We start from the raw sequence: 15,188 nt of genomic DNA on the forward strand, positions 1-15,188 counted from the left end.
CAAAACAGTCAAGTAGCTGGACAAAACAATAAAAACACCATGCGGGGAGTCTTGTATCTCTTCCTGTTTTACCAATACATCCGTTCGCTTATGACTTTCTTGTACCTTCTCCTCTACTGTACCAGATTTCGACACATAAAAAAAATGTTAGACGCCTACAGGTGGTTTAAAATAGTAATTAAAAGGTAATTTCTGGAAGCAAATAAGGCACAAAATCTACTAACTTACCTTCTTTTTTATTCGGATGCGATTAATTAATCATGCAACACTTCCTGGTAGACAACATTTGATGTGTAAACTCCGCTTTGTTTGAATTCTTTGGCGAGATATACCAATACCTTCGTACTTTGTCTTGAAATCCCTCTTGATAACGCGACATAAAGTTGTCCATGTGAAAATACAGAATCCGGAAGATAAATACCAACGTTCAGAATTGTTTGACCTTGAGCTTTATTAATCGTCATGGAAAAGCTAAGTCGAATTGGAAATTGTTTTCTTTTCAGCTTGAATGGGAACATGTCATCTTCAGAAAGGGTTAGAGGGATTCTTGGCAAAAAAACTCTTTTGCAGGCATGTTGACCGACTGCAATTTCCGCATCAATAACATTTCGCATGAAACCCTTACATATCAATCGCGTGCCATTACACAGGCCATGTGATGGATCGATATTACGTAACAATATTATTGGGCATCCAATTTTTAAACGAAGCTTATGAGGCGGCAAACCACTAACATTTAGCGAGTTTAAGAACTCGACCGGATAGAAGTTGCGCTGATCGTCTTCAGCTTCATCAAAACTGTAATAAACTTTTTCCTCCCCTTGAAAAATTTCAATCATTTGATTATTAATCTCGTCAACACTATCATTTTTAGTGGACAATATTGCTCTAGAGGTTATATAATCTGAAGAATATACATTATCTTCAATTGATGGAAAGATGGCATGGATCAATTCTTTTATAGCGTTTTCTCTGTTGTTGCACTGAATTGTCATGTCATCGGGTATGCGGATATAGTTTCCTTCGATTGGTTCTTTAGTTCCATCGCCGACTCTTAAAAGAAATTTAGAAAACCATGGATCTTTTAGCGCTCTCATATTTATGGTCAACCGCATCTTCTTAGTCAAAGACCAAAGAGGTGACATTCGTACGCTGGAGTCTACAATCTGTGCTCGAGTGCCACGTTTAATAACCGGCAACACTTGTCTGAAGTCACCTCCCATAACCATTATCTTTCCACCAAATGGGAGACTAACACCTATAATGTCTTGGAATGTACGATTGACTGCCTCTATCGCCTGTCGTTTAGCCATCGACGCTTCATCCCATATGATTATTTTGGCAGACCGAATCAGTTTAGCGGCCCCACTCTGTTTTTTGATATTGCACATTGAATTATTTTCAAGATTAAGAGGAATCTTGAATCTCGAGTGAGCCGTTCTACCTCCTGGCATATTATTAGCCGCTGCACCTGATGAAGCTGTTGCGAGGGCAATAAGACCACGTGACCGAATTTCAGTTAGCAAGGCAATGTACAAAAATGTTTTTCCAGTTCCACCTGGACCATCAATAAAGAACACGCCTGGAAGATCATTATCAACATGCATCATGATCTCATCAAACACGTTTTTTTGGTCCGGATTAAGTGAATCTTTGGCACTCAAGTGTTCAGGTTCCAAAACAATCCCATACTCTTCTTGTAACTCACGATAACCTGCATCTTGTAAGTTAACATCGTCTGTTATCTTAGGAAGGTCGAACTCATTGAAATTTTTACCCATGGATTGTACCAAGACACTAATTTCGGTAAGAACCATATTTTGAACTCGTTCTATACTTTGACAGTGTAACCGATGATCTTCAGACAGTGAATCAAAGTGGTCATTCCATAACTTTCGAATATCTCCAGGTTGGCAAAAAATCATTATGGTCGCAAATAACCTTCTAAGAGCATTGGGAAACTGAAACGTAGAGGCTTCTTCGAGACATTGTGATAGATATTCATCGTCTTCTATTAAGCCTAACTCAAGAGCTGCTTTCCGAAATGTCGCACACTGTTGACCATTAACTGTGCAAAGATGTTCAAAAGAAGTAGGCCCTCTGACATTTGACAAAAGTAGGCGTAAGTAATACCTTTCTCCTTCGGCTGGATTAGCGGAAACGATACGACCTCTTTGTTTTTTACCGAAACGACGACTCCAACGGCGTGTGCTTCCATTCCACGTAAAGTGTTTTGGAAAATCTTTATACAAATGTACCCTTGCTGTTTCATCGTTTCTATTTATCTCAAAAAATGCTGTTAGCATGGTTCTCTTATCCCTTTCCCTATCAACAATATTAGGCATCAACTCATCATCTCTAAATCTAACCATCTGATTATTTGGGAGATGAAGTTGTAAGGCTAGAACAACAGGAAAGATTTGAGAAAGAGAAAAGGAAAAAATGAGCCACATAGCCTCTGGGGGCGATATGTAGCGTGCATCTTGAAATCTTTTTATCTCATTAATAACAACCCCTGGCTCACTTTGATCGACTTGAATAACCTGTTTGTCATGTCCTTTATAAACATATTTGAAAAGATATTTCACAGATTTTATACTTGAGCAAACTTCAACATTCATGTGGCAGTTAAACATCATCAAAAGCCTTGGGTTATATGGGACCACCCATCTATTATCAAGTGTTTGTCCTCGTAGGTCCACTTCTATCCCGGTGTCTCTCCTTCGTTAAATTGTCTAGGATAGTGAAAACGACAAATTTTAGGATCACCCTGCATACAAGGACTGCTTGATCGTAAATTGCCGCAAGGACCGTGAATCATGTGCTTGACAACCATCTCATGCAATCTGGGATGTGTTAGTTTGTTAGGAATTTCAGCACACACAACCTTATCATAATGGTCCGCGTTATTGATCTTGTGTTGCGGGTACATGATTAGGAGAAAATGTGCGTGCGGCAAACCCCGCTTTTGAAATTCAATGACATAGACGTATGCCTTAACTTCCCCGAGGACATGTTTCTTGAAGAGTTGATCCTTAAGATCTTCTAATTTAGCCCGGAACACTATTGAAACAAGGTCTGGACGATCTGTAGCAGTTTGACCAACATGTAAGTTATCACATATCTCAGGCCACTTAGGTTACATGTCATTGTAAGGAATATATCAGGCTTGCCGTCATCTTGAACTAACGTCATCGCGTCTAGAAACCGACGTCGCATGTCGCGAGGCCCCCCGATGAAAGATGCAGGCAACACAATTCTTTTCCCGACTCTGTTTGCATGAACCTCACCAGTATTGACGCAATCCACAATACCTTGGTACAATTCGGCCCGAATCTTAGCCTGGTTTCTCTCACAAAATTCTAAGCATGACGTCTCAATTTTGATGTAAACATCAACCACAAACTGCTGTAGCAGCCTACCACCGAACAAAAGCAAATTATCGGTAGATCGAATCTGGAACTTGTAACAGTAGTACTCTCGCATAGCCACGGTTGTTCTACCACTTCGTGTGTTTGCCTCTGAACGATGAAGATGTATTAAAAACAAACAGTTAATAAAAATAAAACGCATTACGCTATTTTTATGATCTTCACTTAAAAAGGATAACAAATTGTTGGTACCTTCCATTTCTCCTTCGATGTTGTCATTGTTGCGAACCTCATTGATTGATACTCCGTGACGTGGTATGTTACCATGCCAACCCGACTCACCATTAGGAAAAAATATAGGATACAACAATGGATCGTAACAGCTGAAGTACGGCTGAATAGTTTGACTATATTCAGACCTACCGTACACAACAATACTTCGTTTATACGAAGTGATATTGTCATTACCTTCAACCCAAATACCAGCAACCTATATAATTGTGAACTAGTGTAAGTAAAATAAGCAATACAATTAAATAATTGCAATTAATATAATATTATATATACCTCCGATGTCGTTGGTCGGTTGTACACCCTTTGGTCAAGTTCAACCGAAGTATTCAAAGTGACTCTATAGTTGTCCAGAGGTCCTAGTTCCGCAAGTCTTCTAAATGTATCGACATATGGGTTTGTAGAAAGAACACGTGTTAAAATCTGAGTAATACGCCGATCAAGATGATCTAACTCAGTATCAGGATCGTAAAAATACAACTGCAAGTACCTAGGGGTCCCATCCCTCGGAACTAATTGGTCGATTCTGTGATATATTCCTTTATGTGCACGAAAAGTATATACGCCGTCTCTCATATTGTTCAATGTATCATCCAATGTCACACCCATTGAGGCAAAAGAAAAATTGGTGTTATAAGCACGGATGTTTTGCCTAAACATATCTCCAATTTCATCTTGAGACGTGAAAAGTCGGTACAATTCCTCTGGAATTTCTAAGTTTGCTAACACAGTTTTCCCACTCATACAACAAAAGGTATCAAATTCATACTGAAATCGTTTTGCTCCACAATTAGGACATGCACCTCGTTCCTTTAAAACACGATGCACTCCAGGTACACCATTGTAAACAAAATTATAAGGATCATCTTGCACGCTCCCATCTTGGAAGGAAGGTTATTACTTCAGCAAATTGGGGTAATAAAGTACGCGGATGAATTCGAATACCTAAAAAATCGGTGTATTAAGTAATGAAGGTTGTAAAAGATGTCGAGTTCGAAAAAAAAGAAATCATTGTTAAATAAATAGAAACCTCGTGATGTTCTATGCCTGACTACGTCAATTACAGATGGGAATGTGGTTGTCGGCGTAACATCATCTATCGGGGTTTGGTTGACTTGACTGCCATTTGAAATACGCATTCCATTATCGTTTCGTGTATTAGAACATCCTTTATTGTACTCCTTGCGTTTTATAGTAGAAACACTTGAGGCGTTCTCATTTGTTGTTTGTGTAAATTGAGTAATATTAGTTTGTAAACTTCTTAATGGCGTCCTTTCTGTTGACCTATTACTCATTAAAGATATTGATGAAGCACTTTGGGAGGCATCACCACTCCCAAATTTAGATACTTTGTTATTTTCTTTGCGTGCAGCACAGTATCTTTTGTGATACTCTTTTCGTTTTTCAGCTTTAGTAGATCCGCTCGAGCTAGAAGCATGATTACGATGGTTTGGTTGTCCATTAGTCATTGTAAATTGACAAAGTGACAAATACCTTGCAAATTAAATAAAAGAGAGTTATCATAGATGATGAAATTCTCAAATCATTACAACATTCAAACACAGGACTTAGAGAAAAACAAACTGAATGATAACATTGAAATACATAATGATAACATTAAAATACATGACTTAAGCCGAATATAATGACTTAGAGAAAAAAACACAAATCCTTAAAATATTGACATACATAATGATAACATTAAGTGAAAGCCAAACTAAATACTTGGTGAAACAATGGTCTCCACAAACACCGCACCCTTAAAACCTCGAAACCAAGTAACGGGATAAAAACATTCGAAGGGCTTCATATCCATTTCAATTGTAAACAACTTCCCTAATTTAGTCATCACAAACCAATTACCATTTGTCACATAATGTGTTATATCGCACCACAATGACAATGATATCGGGGGGATCGGAGGACATGATAAGACCTTAATCCAGTAATCCCCTTGTAGCGTCCATAGGTCAATTGTCATCTCAAACATGCCAGTGCTAGCAAACATGTGAAGCTCATTTTTTTACATTCACTAAAACACCTTGAACCATTCCTGTAGAAGGAACGGGTGGAAAGCTTATCTCCTTGAATTGCTCCGAATTAACATCAAAACAAATCACCACATTCGTACCTCCATTCCAACATTCGCAAACAGTGAAATATAGAGTACCACCACAAAATGTGCCAGCTGACCAATTGAAATGAGGGCTTAGGTACTCTTGTCTTGTTATGAAAGGAATATTTCTCCAAGAGTCTACTTCCCTAGAATAAACATAGACACCAAGTACACCACTCCTACGCTTTATATGCAAGACCTTGTAATCATCGTCAGCGTCAACGTACAAACCAATGGCATCAAGGTTATTTATATAGAATCCATGAGAATCAGGGGTTGACAAATGCTTGAAAGCAGTAGTTGTTGGATTCCAAAGAAGCAGCTCGTATATATGATTCAAGCAAACACACAACAATCCGTTCAAATGTGAAAGTATTGAGACATCATTATTATGGTGATGGAATGGAAATGTAACTATGGAGCTTGGCCCATAGTCATTGGATTGAAAGATGATCGGATGAACAGAGCATGTTAGGTCGTCAATTAGTAGAACTCTCTGGTTAGATGAAACTAATGAGCGAGAACAATGTATCCTTACGAAATCTTGTGTTGACAGTAACACGTACCATTGCTTACATACACTCTTAGAATGACCTACATCCTTCGCTGGCACCCTCGTTAATATCTCAAACACGATTGTATGAACAGGAAGGTCAGCCATGGTTATACCTTCGTTTAACACAGATAATGATTATTTAGTTGTCCAATCTAAGAAGATTATAGTTTGGTGAAAAATAGGTGTAACCATTACTTGTAAAGCAAGTAATATAACATACTTGTAATATCATATTATAAGATTAGACAAAGTAAAATATACTTCTACAATTACTTCAATATGAGGGGAAAAAAAAGCAAAACACGAAACATCAAGAGAGACTTTAATATTCGACAACTAAACATATAACAACACCAAATGTTTCTAACTTAAACACAAACTTGGATAACGATCCATAATTTAAATATCCCGTGCCTCGACCATATCTGGTTCGTACGTAATCGTACTCAACTCCGTAGACTTCAAAATATTAACTGAAATAACAAATAAAATATAACTTTTATTAAATTACATGAGCCATTAAATCTAACTAATTTTTAGAATGTTCATGTGTAAAGCATAACATACTATCTGGTAGATGAACCAACTTGACACGCGATACATATATGATAGACTTTTGTTGCACGGCTCGAATGGTATGTATAACATCGGAAGGCTTCAGGGCGGACAAAAACATTTGTATTGTGTGACCACTGTATATTACGATTTTGGATTAACGTTCTGCTAATAATAATATTTTCTTACATATAATGTAAATATTATGTTTGTAATATGTTAATAATAAATAATAACTTACGTCTTATCTCGAAGAGAAAGTTCAAAACAACATCGATCACGTTTGCCTTCTATTATTCTCCCAACCACATCTATAACAAAATCAGCCAAATCGTATACACTATATTATACATACATATATAAACTTTTATATATTTAATAAAAAAATATAGATAGAGTGTCGGATATGTACCAACAATAATTTTTTGAGGTCTCCTGTCATGCTTCAATTCTATAATGGAAGGGACCAATGGATATAAAGAAGCACCCATTGGAATCGTAAGCATAAGTGAAGAAAGCTTTGTATATTCGTTGATGACAATTTTTTTCTCGGACCAAACTAACACGTAATTCTGGTACTTTGGGTACTCATGATATTTGAGATTCTCAATTTGGAAATGATTTAAGGAAAAAAAAAACCACCCATCAATGCCGCGTCATTATAGACGTGTATCAAATGTTGTGGTACGAACGCAACAATTTTTTGTCTCTAAAAAGAAAAGAAATTTAGTGGTGGAAAAACGCTTACTCGTATAACACAAAGTAAATTAAAATAATGTTCTTACGTGTTGATCAAGAAAAATAACCACTAATCTCTTTTCATCGACGTCATGCCAAATAAACTCCACCTTAACAAAGATTATATTATACCATGCTCTATCATTTGTCAATGATGAAAATTCTTCAACGGAAAAATGATCAGACATATCCTATTAAGTGTTTAATGTTAGTTAACTAAAAAAATAAAAACTCCAGAAACTTAAATTTAAACTAAAACATGATTAAAATTAAACAACAACAAATTTAAATTTAAAGTAATACATAATTAAAACTTACATAATTAAGATTCAAACTAATTCGAGAAAAAAAAACTACAGGAAATGTAAAAGTTGTTCTAAGGTTCCCAAACCATTTCTTCATCCAATGGTGGTTCGTAAACCGCCCCAGGGTCAGTTTCGTACCATTCAGCCCAGCTCGGTAGTTCTTGTGTTTGACTGTGGTTTTCCACATAAGGGGGGTTTGAAGGTGGAGGATGCATAGGCAGTATAGGAGTGTTTGCCACCGGACGATGATGCCCCTCCTCAATTTGTAGTCCACCAAATTGTAGTTGAGCGAATGTATAGTCATACACCCAATTCAACTCTTCATTCCTCCAACCAAATGGATCATCGTGTTCAAAGTTTGTCACCGGATGAGGGTTTGGCACCGGAGGTGGGTTTGACACAGGAGGTGGGTTTGACACCGGAGGTGGGTTTGACACCAGAGGTGGGTTTGTTGATCCTTGTGGTTCAATGGGAATTGGATAACCACCACCCATACCTCTCAATTGATATTTGTTTGGAGTGATTTATAAACTGAAAAATACAATTTTGATTGTATATAAAGATCAATTTTAAAGCAAATAAAAATAGTTTGATTAAATATAAAAAAAAGGATTGTGTAAACTCAAACATACAATTTTTATTGGATATAAAGATCAATTTTCTTACCATGTTAAAAATTAACATGAAAGTAAACTGAAACACAAGGATTGTGTAAACTTAAAAACAAAATTTTTTATTGTAACATTTTTAACATCAAAGTTAAGTCAAATGTTTATTGGATTTATATTTTTTTGACCAAAAGAAATGGAAGCAAGTGTTGATTTCATTAATCCTCTATTCTCTCTGTCGGCGTTTATGATTTCAGGTTCAATCGGTTTATTTGGTTTTAGATGACAGCCATCAGACAACTGTTCCTCGTTAGTAGTCCTTTTCGATTCCGCGATTTTGATAACAGTTGAGAATGACCTTTTGATACTAACAGTTAACGCTCTTTGTGATACTATTTGAAACAGATTGTTGGGTCTTAAAATGACCTTTTGTTCATTCTATTATGTTGATTGCTGATTGGTAATGGCATGAATTATAAATGTCAGTAAACACATCTTGTAGAAATAACTATATGCATGCAATTGAATACATTACCATTGAACAAATATGCATTTAGTTTAGTTATTGAAAATTTGAAGGTATTAGAGGAATGTCTATATTTATTCTTGTGTAAAAAATATTCTAGTTGTTACGTTGTATACACACTTAAATATTGATGCACATATATAGTTACATAACACCCCACCAATTGTATTATATTACCAACATTTTACAATTAAATTTATTTATAGTACAGTGTTGCATTTCCTGTTTTCTTAATTCTAAGTTGTTAACTTTTCATATATATATATAAATAATCTTAGTGAGACACTTTTATAAAGTTGGATGTTAGATTAAACTTTACATATTATATATTTAAAAAGATATAATAAGTGTTGTAATTTCTTTTGAAAAGGGGAATCTGTGGTGCCATGTGATGCCCAGCTTGGACTTCTTATTTGTGTTTAGTGACTTTAGAACAGGTTTAGTTAAATAAGGGGATATATGCAAAGAGGCAGGATTTTAACCGATAAAACAATGAACCTTTAACCGATAAAATTTTGACAGGATTTTAACCCTTTCAATTAAATAAAAATATTAATAAATAATTTAATTGAACTACAAATTTTCCTTTAACTCATGTTAAATAACATATTTTTGAAAAGAAATTATTTTATCCAAAAAGATTAGGAGTGAGAAAAAATTAGTTTAAATGTTATCCGTGAGACACACTTCACACAAAATTCGTGAGTTCGGTTTAGTATAAACAGGTTTAATTTCAGGTGAACTTATGAACATGTTTAGCTAACTGGTAAGTTTCATGTCAGCCCGACAGGTTCATAGATTGACCCATTTTTTTATTTGACTTATTGATATGTATTTTATGTCAAAAACTTTTTTGGTTGAGTATGTTTCGTATCGAAAACTTGACCCGCTGAACACCCTTAAATTGAATGATATGTGTGAAATTATAAAACGACAACTAACAAAGATTTATGAAAAAATTGTTCTGTAAGTTCAAAAATAATGACGTTTTTCAAAAATAGTTAAAGTAAATATAAATATTAATAAATAATTTAAACATGTTTACCGATTTTGCACCGTCCATTGCCACCTTGAGAGCCGCCACGTTTACCAAATTTGCCAAATCAGCACCTGAAAATACGATAAACAGATCGTAAACTGAACTGACATAAAGAATTATGTAAATATAAACTGTTGCTGACCTTGAACAACATTAACCTTTCGAGTAATGTATTGTACTTACATTTTGAATTTCGGTAACCTTCGACTTCTGGCTTTTTAACCGTTCACCGCCTGCATTCTCGATCAGCTCTCCCTAACACCACTCTCAAATCTCCAGCATTCGCAATTGTTCTTTTACAATCAAACAGCACGTCCCCACAGACGCTATTTGCGGGCATATCCGCCATTGTTCTCTTACAACCGAAAGAAACTCATATCTTGATAACATTCGCAAACATATCTTGATCCTCAGACGCAAATCCTGAACCAAAATAAACAAATACTTTATAAAGTTTCACACTTGCATAATCGAATCGAATTCTTGAAACCGTTTAACCGAACTTACTCTTGAGATTAGCAAACAGATTCTCGTTAACGAATCTTGACGTCTCCGGTCCACCATGTCCCTCATAGATAACATTCAAATAAATATAATTATTAATAAATAATTTAAATAACATTCTTTCAAAGTCACACGAATTGTTTTTTAATTGAACTACAAATTTTCCTTTAACTCATGTTAAATAACATATTTTTGAAAAGAAATTATTTTATCCAAAAAGATTAGGAGTGAGAAAAAATTAGTTTAAATGTTATCCGTGAGACACACTTCACACAAAATTCGTGAGTTCGGTTTAGTATAAACAGGTTTAATTTCAGGTGAACTTATGAACATGTTTAGCTAACTGGTAAGTTTCATGTCAGCCCGACAGGTTCATAGATTGACCCATTTTTTTATTTGACTTATTGATATGTATTTTATGTCAAAAACTTTTTTGGTTGAGTATGTTTCGTGTCGAAAACTTGACCCGCTGAACACCCCTAAATTGAATGATATGTGTGAAATTATAAAACGACAACTAACAAAGATTTATGAAAAAATTGTTCTGTAAGTTCAAAAATTATATGAGAAAGAATAAAAACAACGTTCTTCAAAAATAGTTAAAGTAAATATAAATATTAATAAATAATTTAAACATGTTTACCGATTTTGCACCGTCCATTGCCACCTTGAGAGCCGCCACGTTTACCAAATTTGCCAAATCAGCACCTGAAAATACGATAAACAGATCGTAAACTGAACTGACATAAAGAATTATGTAAATATAAACTGTTGCTGACCTTGAACAACATCAACCTTTCGAGTAATGTATTGTACTTACATTTTGAATTTCGGTAACCTTCGACTTCTGGCTTTTTAACCGTTCACCGCCTGCATTCTCGATCAGCTCTCCCTAACACCACTCTCAAATCTCCAGCATTCGCAATTGTTCTCTTACAACCGAACAGCACGTCCCCACAGACGCTATTTGCGGGCATATCCGCCATTGTTCTCTTACAACCGAAAGAAACTCATATCTTGATAACATTCGCAGACATATCTTGATCCTCAGACGCAAATCCTGAACCAAAATAAACAAATACTTTATAAAGTTTCACACTTGCACAATCGAATCGAATTCTTGAAACCGTTTAACCGAACTTACTCTTGAGATTAGCAAACAGATTCTCGTTAACGAATCTTGACGTCTCCGGTCAACCATGTCCCTCATAGATAACATTCAAATAAATATAAATATTAATAAATAATTTAAATAACATTCAAATAATTTTTTCAAAGTCACACGAATTGTTTTTTAATTGAACTATAAATTTTCCTTTAACTCATGTTAAATAACATATTTTTGAAAAGAAATTATTTTATCCAAAAAGATTAGGAGTGAGAAAAAATTAGTTTAAAAAAAAACCCATTTTGATAAATAATTTTCAAAGTACCCATTTAGGTAAATAATTTTTCCAACTACACCATTTTAGGAAAAAACTCAGCACCAATGCCCCAAACCCAAAACAGATACGTAATTTTAAATAATTTATTGGCGCCCTTATACATTCCCATGATCTCGTAACCGACTCGTGTGGACCCAGTTGACCAGACTCAAATGTTGACCAGACACTGTTGACATAATTGATCAGTTTGACTACGACCCGAAATTTTTGATGAAACTTCCATAACAGCTACTGATCATCATCGTTTAACTCTCGAACTTACACCAACGCCCATTCATATTAAAACAGGCCGATGCTTTTTGTATTAACTTTCAATGCGGAATGCAAACTGGTTAAAAATACGAAAAAACAATTATAAAACATGTGTAAAGTAACAATCCATATGAAAACCAAACTGATCCATGTTATAAAATATTTCTTAGAACACACCTGAACATGCTCTCGCGTCCCGTAAAACCTTCAGGCGAAATATGATATAATTAGGTAATGGGACTTTATGTCACCTGTTATGATTGCTTAGAAATATTAAGATCATGCAATATTGGTACAACTAATGAAAACTTCACATTTTTAATAAGGTTTAAAAGGATTTGATATAATTGCATACCTTAGTATCTCTGCACTAATTTTTCAAAAATGAAGCAGATTTAGCCTTTTTTCCGGTTCAGTTGTTTCCACTGTCCTGGGCCTAGGTTGATTTTCCTCATCTTCAATGATCTCAAATCAGATACAAGCAATTAGAATTATAAAATCTCAATGTAACCACAAAATTAATAATCAATTAACAAATACATGCTTTATGTATATACACAGAGCAGAATAACTCACAGGAATCGCAAATCCTTTGCACTAAACTAAACCATGGGGCTAATTGTACCCAATAGATAGTGTGGAACTCCTACAAATACATAAAACGAATAACAATTCATTAATACAAAAACAACTTACATTAAATGATATAATATCACAACAATCAAACCTTTCTGATCATGAATCACTACAATATTAGTGAAAACATTCCATCTTCATACACATATAAACCTGATCCAAAGTTCATTATTCATATAATAAATTACCAGTTACTTTCAACCACAAAATAGTTAAATCATTTCTAAACCTAACCACCAAATCTTTTATGCATGTCTTTTCAACAACTAAACCAGTAACCCTAGTCCAACTAAAAAACATTTTTAATGAACTCCCTAACAATCACAGACAAAATATCCAAACAATAGATATTGCAAGAACAATTCAAGCTCAAATTCTATCATATTTCTATTAATTAGCAAAAAAACCACAGTCAAATAAACCCTAGTAAATAAACAAAAAATTTAAACAAAAAAATAAACCCTCGTTAATAAACAAAAAATTTAAACAAAAAAAATAAACCCTCGTTAACCACAGTCAAATTCTATAAATTTAAACAAAAAATCAAGAAATCTTGTAAATAAACCCTAGACTTGTAAATAAACCCGAGAAATCTACTTACAAAGAACAGATCTACTACAAATAAACCATAGATCTTGCCAGATCTTCCACCCACAAGCACCATCGTTGACGAACCCACAACCAAAAGGAAGATCTGAAACATTACCCATTCAAGATTTAAATAACAAAAAAATAAATAAATAAATAAGATATGGTAACAAGAAAGGTACCCTACAGTCAAACCAGTAGATCTGGTGTCGGATCTACTGAGATAGTGTCGGATCTTGAAGCCACCGGGAAAGAAGCCATAGAAATCGATGTTGTGTCAGATCTGGTGTCGGATCTGGTGTCGGATCTGGTGTCGTCAACGATAGAGGAGCGGTGGAGGAGCGGTGGAGGAGCGGTGGAGGAGCGGTGGATGAAATGAAGGTTAGGGTTAGGGTTTGTAGAGAAAGGTGGAGCGTCTGGATGGATGAAACGAATTTTGTGGTTAGATAGAGTGAATGAAACATTATATTGGATCCATCAAACTAAAAACGGGTCAAGTTAACCCGGCTAAGATCCGCGTGGGTATCAGGTGTTGAAAACAAGTTTTCAACACTTTGTGCTTAACAGGTTTGTACAATAGGCTTTAAAGACTTGTAAAGTGGCAAAAGACCATTCTATCCTTCCTATATGCTTTATAAAGTAGTATAGATATGATTCTCCATATATGAATATGATTATACAGATATATAAATATACATATGTGTATAATCAATAAGGAGACCTAGAAATCTATGCATATAAATAAAGTTATAAATATACATATGTGTATAATCAGAAAGAAAATCGTAAATGTATGTATCATGGTTGGGTTTTAATTTGTTAAACACATGTATAATTATATAGTAATTAAAATATAATTATACGTATTTGTTCACTCAAAAATTGTCTATATCTTACAGGAACCATGCATATAAAAACAGTAATGGCATGTCGTGCATGTATTTTGAACGCCTTGTTCTATTACCAAACTCATACATAATTACATCAATCGTTAATTACTGGACATCAAAGCTGAACTATGAAGAAGCCGAAAGAAACGACCCAACGATTTGTAGACTGTTTGGACATACAGATTTGTTTGTAAGCAATTGCATTGTTTTCTTATTTTTATTTACTTAGTTATTGCATATTATTAAGCATGATTTTTTTTATTGTTTTTGTTTATGTGTGACAGCCTAATTATATGTTGCGGGGCCAGAAATATAATGATCCAAAAACTTTGGAGTATTTCAAATAAAAACTATTTGTTGTAGTGGGAAAGAAAGAAGAGAAAATGAATCTGGCAGAATATACAGTGGTCATCTTTCCAATTTTCGAGAATAAACACTTTTACCTTATTTGCTATGAATTAAAGAATTTGTCTTGTTCAGTAATCGACAACATGTGGGTTAACCAAACAGTTGCTAACCAGTCGACACAATTGAAAGTCGTAAGTTGTATTCAATACATTAGAACTTTTCTGAATGTAAATGTGTATTAATATATGTATATCTACATATATGTATATTATTCTTACCGATATATTATTTATTTAATTATTGATTCTGTGTTATACTATGTAGAAAAGTATTTTTGACAAATACTTGACGGAAGTGAATCATCTAAAGCGTATACAAATTCAACAACTTTTCCCAAGACGGTTGAATCTTAGTTGGGCA

The 15,188-nt window shown here is 34.6% G+C and overlaps 3 protein-coding genes and 2 long non-coding RNA genes across 5 annotated transcripts; all 5 read right to left on the reverse strand.

The window, feature by feature from the left end:
• Positions 1-254: 254 nt before the first annotated feature.
• On the reverse strand, positions 255-2,621 carry LOC110887538. The gene has a single exon (XM_022135120.1). It carries the CDS (start codon positions 2,619-2,621, stop codon positions 255-257), a length of 2,367 nt encoding a protein of 788 aa, XP_021990812.1.
• Positions 2,622-2,704: 83 nt separating this feature from the next.
• On the reverse strand, positions 2,705-5,131 carry LOC110887529. The gene is made up of 5 exons (XM_022135112.1): positions 4,693-5,131; positions 3,939-4,543; positions 3,624-3,861; positions 3,144-3,521; positions 2,705-3,087 (listed from the first exon to the last, which is right to left on the reverse strand). Exons 1-5 carry the CDS (start codon positions 5,129-5,131, stop codon positions 2,705-2,707), a joined length of 2,043 nt encoding a protein of 680 aa, XP_021990804.1.
• Positions 5,132-5,677: 546 nt separating this feature from the next.
• Positions 5,678-6,439, reverse strand: LOC110887519 (F-box/kelch-repeat protein At3g06240). The gene has a single exon (XM_022135103.1). It carries the CDS (start codon positions 6,437-6,439, stop codon positions 5,678-5,680), a length of 762 nt encoding a protein of 253 aa, XP_021990795.1.
• A 4,809-nt stretch (positions 6,440-11,248) lies between these two features.
• LOC118488809 lies at positions 11,249-11,804 on the reverse strand. Its single transcript, XR_004885322.1, has 3 exons — positions 11,754-11,804; positions 11,430-11,669; positions 11,249-11,317 (listed from the first exon to the last, which is right to left on the reverse strand). It is a non-coding gene; the product is annotated as an uncharacterized LOC118488809 (long non-coding RNA).
• Positions 11,805-12,932: 1,128 nt separating this feature from the next.
• LOC118488810 lies at positions 12,933-13,827 on the reverse strand. Its single transcript, XR_004885323.1, has 3 exons — positions 13,713-13,827; positions 13,544-13,636; positions 12,933-12,952 (listed from the first exon to the last, which is right to left on the reverse strand). It is a non-coding gene; the product is annotated as an uncharacterized LOC118488810 (long non-coding RNA).
• Positions 13,828-15,188: the final 1,361 nt, after the last annotated feature.

Source organism: Helianthus annuus, chromosome 2, assembly GCF_002127325.2.
Source record: "Helianthus annuus cultivar XRQ/B chromosome 2, HanXRQr2.0-SUNRISE, whole genome shotgun sequence".
Taxonomy (NCBI): Eukaryota; Viridiplantae; Streptophyta; class Magnoliopsida; order Asterales; family Asteraceae; genus Helianthus; species Helianthus annuus.